Below are 2,504 nucleotides of genomic sequence, written 5' to 3'. Positions count from 1 at the left end.
ACGGTGATTTGCCAACAACCGGAACGAAGATCAATGGAAGAAAAGTATTGAGATCCGTGGAGGCAGTCGAGAGCGTCATCGATCCTAGGGAGTGGGTACACGTCTCTTCTTGTGATGCGGTTCAGGTGGCGATAGTCGACGCAGAAACGCGAACTGCCGTCTTTCTTTTAAGCATGAAATGCTTTTAGTCCCCGTTGTCGGCAGTGTGGTGACGTCACGCCGAGACCTTTTGAGCAAAGGACCTAAGTTCAGCCATGAGCCGCAAGTTGAAGCACATGAGTTCCTGGCCTTGAATAGGCGTATAGCAGGAAAGACGTCTGAAGATAACAATCCAAGATGCCTACTGGATGGAGTGGATGCATTAACAAGATCTACGGGCAACAGTGACACAAGGACTGGGAAGCATACGTTGACGAAAGTAGTGTCCTACTTTAGAAAAAACAACCTCCAGCTTCTCCAAGCCGACAAGGAGGGCGGCTTTGTCGTGTTCACCGAGGAAGAGTTCGGAGTAAGAGCCGTTGAAGCTATTGCCAAGAACTTCGTTGCTGTGAAATCCAGTGCCACGAGAGTGAAAGGCAAGGCAGCCCAGTTGTGCAAAGACTTGAATTTAGACAGACTTGCGAGTAGCATTACGAACAGTAAAAAGAATGCGCTTACAGTGTTTTTTACTGCGAAGACGCATAAACCGTCAGTGCCTTTTAGATCTGTAGTTAGCGAGATGGACACTTGGCAGCTTAATCTAAGCAGATATCTGCAAAAACACCTCAATAATCTTCCTGTAGTTGATCCTTTTCATACCAAGTGTTCAAAAGATGTTATTAGTTTTCTAGAAGCAAATGATTCCATTGGGTATGTGTTTTCCGTCGATGTGGAAGATTTATTTTATTCTGTGCCCCACAGTGAGTTGTTTGCAGCTGTAAGAGAAGCTATAGAAGGGAGCGGTGCTGTTCAATTTCAGAACTCGTCAGGGGTTTCAATAGATAATTTTATGAAGATACTTGAGTTTTACCTTGGTGTGACGTTTGTCGCTTACGACAATAAATTTTATCGCCAAAGACAAGGGATCTGCATTGGATCCTGCGTAGCGCCTGTACTGACTAATATTTTTCTTACATCTATTGACCGCGCCCTTGAACTAAGTTTAACGGGGAAGGAGGTACTGAAGGTTTTAAGCATGAAATGCTTTTAGCTCCCGTTGTCGGCAGTGTGGTGACGTCACGCCGAGACCGAGAGCCATCATCCGGGCACTGAAATCCACTCATCCGGGCACTGAATTCCAGTCATCCGGGCACTGAAATCCACTCATCCGGGCACTGAATTCCAGTCATCCGGGCTCTGAAACGAGAACATCCGGACACCGTACGAGACTTAACGAGATTTAACGAGACTCTCTAAGCCCTCCTACGCGACCGGCATGCAAGCGCCGGTCGGTCTCCAAACGAGACAAAAAATAACTGCTGCCAGTGCCTTCTCAATGTTTATCAAGATATCAGTGGAGCTGTGGGTTTGATAATGCACGGAATTATAATTTCCGATTTCTAATAACGCGTGCAAAAAGCACATAAATGCCATGTTACACTTCGTTGTCGTACGTGATCCGGGGGAGAAGCGCTGCGTTCAAAGCGCAAGGCATCGCGCCGAACGGGTGGTGGCGTTCCTCCCTTCCTTTACGGTGCGGTTCGGGTGTCCACCGAGATGGCAGAGAATTACTGCGCCATTTCCTTTCCTCAAAAACCTTGCGTTCAAATGGCAAGGCATCGCGCTGAACGCGTGGTGGCGTTCCTCCCTTCCTGTACGGTGCGGTTCGGGTGTCCACCGAGATGACATTAGGCCCGTAAACATTTCATGCTTACTCTACTCTCGTTTACGGGAGAGGCAGAGATTTTTAGGTATGTTGACGATTTCCTAGTAGTTTTTAAAAAGCAGAATGAATTGACGTACACAGACGCCGTGAGCTCTGTGTTAAATACTTTTAAAGAAATGGGAGGGGGATTGAGGTTCACGCATGAGCTGCCTGTGGGGGGTTCTTTACAGTTTTTAGACATCAACATCACTGTGGGTGAAGTTCATTTTTGTTGGCAATATGCACCGCGAGCACAGAAGGAGCTACTACCGTATGCTTCGGCCCAGTCAAAAACTGTGAAACGCGCCATTGCCAAGCTTTGCCTGGAATCGGCTCTCATGAAATCGTGTTGTCATTCCATGCAAGCGAGCTATGACAAGCAGGTGGAAAGATTACGTTCGGCAGGATTTCCGGGCACAATCATCACAGCGGTTGCTGAAGCCCTGTTGAACAAGATGAAAGCCGTCAAGATGCAGCAGCCATGTTACAACAGGAAAGCGGCTGTGAAACCTGAAGTAGTGCCATATGTGCACAAGGTAGCCCACCACTTGAAAAAAGTGGCCAACAAACATGGCGTACCGGTTGTTTTCTCGGCCCCACGCAAGCTGTCACAGCTCTGCGCGCGAATCGCGAGCAAAGACAAGAGTGGGTGCCGCATCAG

The 2,504-nt window shown here is 48.0% G+C and overlaps 1 protein-coding gene across 1 annotated transcript; it reads left to right on the top strand.

Moving 5' to 3' along the window:
• Nucleotides 1-232: 232 nt before the first annotated feature.
• Nucleotides 233-1,189, top strand: LOC149334744 (uncharacterized; the record flags this gene model as incomplete). The annotated part of the gene is made up of 1 exon (XM_089555866.1): nt 233-1,189. A coding segment is annotated over one exon (957 nt), but the record flags the coding sequence as incomplete, so codon positions are not given.
• Nucleotides 1,190-2,504: the final 1,315 nt, after the last annotated feature.

The sequence above is a fragment of the Amblyomma mixtum genome, chromosome 8 (genome assembly GCF_055824585.1).
Source record: "Amblyomma mixtum isolate Tamu chromosome 8, ASM5582458v1, whole genome shotgun sequence".
NCBI lineage: Eukaryota > Metazoa > Arthropoda > Arachnida > Ixodida > Ixodidae > Amblyomma > Amblyomma mixtum.
This window is presented reverse-complemented; position numbering and strand designations above follow the sequence as displayed.